The sequence below is a fragment of the Quercus lobata genome, chromosome 8 (genome assembly GCF_001633185.2).
Source record: "Quercus lobata isolate SW786 chromosome 8, ValleyOak3.0 Primary Assembly, whole genome shotgun sequence".
Classification (NCBI taxonomy): domain Eukaryota; kingdom Viridiplantae; phylum Streptophyta; class Magnoliopsida; order Fagales; family Fagaceae; genus Quercus; species Quercus lobata.
The window spans coordinates 5509231-5511384 of record NC_044911.1 but is presented as its reverse complement, the minus strand read 5'-3'; the positions used below and the strand labels follow the sequence as shown (position 1 = coordinate 5511384).

Below are 2154 nucleotides of genomic sequence, written 5' to 3'. Positions count from 1 at the left end.
TAATTGGTGTGACTTATCACCTGTTTGTTGTGACTTGTGACTAATTCAACATGAGGCAGCAGCGAAAATATGTGGTATATATTGTGATGATGGCTTTGTAAATGGTATAAAAGTCAAATACTCATTATAATTTTGCGGATTTTGCTCCTTGATGTGAAATTCTTTGGCTGCAGAACCCAAGTACCTACAAATTAAGAGGTTATGAATGTAGCATATTTGTGAACAACATATTCCTCCCTATAATCATTAATACATCAATCCGCTGCCCTTGTATTTATTTCCTTATAAACAGTTGTGTTTAGTCAAAATAAATTTGTGCTTTTGAAATAGGAGCAATCCATGGAAAGTTAATAAGACATGGGCTATTTGTTTCCTTACACAAATTCTATTGGTTAGTCATACTGCAAATTCAAACCCTTTTGAAATTTCTGACAGAGTATCCTTGTAATTAGGAATGCCACGACCATGCCAAAAGCACTATAAAGTACAAGTACAAAAGCTCTAGAAAGTGTTTGTATTTACAGTGCTTTTCTACATGTACATTAATGTTATCACTGATTAGGGTTTGCTCTATCAAAAATTCAAAAGGTTCTGAGTCTTGACTATAACGTGTGGAATTTTTACAAGTAAACAGGTAATGGCAATAATGGTATCATGTGCCTTTTTGTTCCCTTGGGATTCTCCAATAGGGGCAGATCGACTAGACTTTCTTTTTGGTATATTTTGAAGAACAAAATTGATCCATGTTCTATGAATCGCATCAAAATGTACTTTTCAAACCAAGATGTATAGAAAAAGGCAAACATACAAAATGTATTTGATATTCTGTGCTTTAACATGTATACACGTATATATGATCAGAGTCATATGTATTATTGAAAACAACAAAATTAGTGAAATTTAACCAGAAAAGAATCGTTTCCACGACTGCCATGGGAGAAATCCACCTGCCAGAGAAAATGAATTTAGACATCAATGCTAATTCAACAAATGCAGAAAGAAAGAAAAAACTTTATAAAGAACAAAAATTGAATCATACCACATTCGGGGCATTTAAAATAGTCCTTTTCTCTGAGAACCAGTCCTGACCCTCCACATACCTCACATCTTCTCTGTGCTATCTGCCAGATAATATAAGAAAATGTAACATTTTCTAATCTTGTTCCAGACAAAGTTCCTAGTTTCTTTTATCAAGGTAGTCATTAGTCAACAATATAGGCCTAAATAATATGAGCTTACAATTCTTTTGCTGAACTCTATCCCAGCCACCACAAAAGGTGTAACTCCAGCTGCACATTAAAAATTAATTAAAAAAAAAAGTATATTCTAAAGACACTGTTCAAAAATAAAATACATATCATGTATCGTAAGATAATACTTACCAATAGCGCCAACAACAATTTGCCAAGTGACCTCGACCCCAGCCGGATTCATTGTGGTGGAAACATCATTAATCACCTTAATCCTTGTAGATAATCTTCGATTTCCAATCAAATTGGTGTACTTTTTTGGGCAAACAAGATTGACATTAGATTTTGTGGCTGTCTTTTTAGAGAAAGTGTTGTTTGAGCTTGGAACAAGCGATGAAGAAAGTGAAGGGCTTAAAGATTCCATTGGAAAGAGAGTAGAGAACATTAGGCCATGGAAGCTTAACTAAAACATAAGGTCTGGACCGTTTTAAATTGGGCCACGTTGGCCAGTTAGCTTCCTTTGGTTTTGGGTTCACAACAAACCACACAACAGCTTGTGTGGATCACAAAATCTCTTCTCTGGGTCCACTTCTTTGGCTTTAGCTAGTCTTAGAAACGCACCGTTTGGTTAATAAACGACCCACCGTTTCGTTCAAATGGAAATGTTTGTTTGTTCCAACTTGAAAGTAAATGATTATGATCCACCATTTATCAGTTTAGGTACTAAATGACACGTTTAAGTAGTTTAATCCACTAATCACTAGAGCAGTACTCAGTTAATTAAAGGTTTTTTGGGTTTACGACTTTCTCTTGCTAATTACAAAGAAAGTTATACAGAACCCCATTACCAAACCTTCCATTCAGGTTGTCAACTTCAAAGGAAATACCTTAGCCCCAACCACCTTTCTTAACTTGATATTTTTCATCAAGAATAGGGTGAGCCACATCGGAAGTAAAGACATTG

The 2154-nt window shown here is 35.0% G+C and overlaps 1 protein-coding gene across 1 annotated transcript; it reads right to left on the bottom strand.

Annotated features, from left to right (window-relative positions):
• Positions 1-746: 746 nt before the first annotated feature.
• Positions 747-1677, bottom strand: LOC115957550. The gene is made up of 4 exons (XM_031075823.1): positions 1383-1677; positions 1240-1289; positions 1040-1121; positions 747-947 (listed from the first exon to the last, which is right to left on the bottom strand). Exons 1-4 carry the CDS (start codon positions 1633-1635, stop codon positions 901-903), a joined length of 432 nt encoding a protein of 143 aa, XP_030931683.1. The 5' UTR covers positions 1636-1677; the 3' UTR covers positions 747-900.
• Between the last annotated feature and the right edge of the window lie 477 nt (positions 1678-2154).

Bases quoted from the DNA above. Each gene is read 5' to 3' on its own strand.
- LOC115957550 (XM_031075823.1), bottom strand. From the start codon at position 1,635: ATGTTCTCTACTCTCTTTCCAATGGAATCTTTAAGCCCTTCACTTTCT. The intron at 1,290-1,382 runs GTAAGTATTATC...TTTAATGTGCAG, and splicing joins AATTGTTGTTGGCGCTATTG to CTGGAGTTACACCTTTTGTG. The intron at 948-1,039 runs GTATGATTCAAT...TTTCTCTGGCAG, and splicing joins TTTTAAATGCCCCGAATGTG to GTGGATTTCTCCCATGGCAG.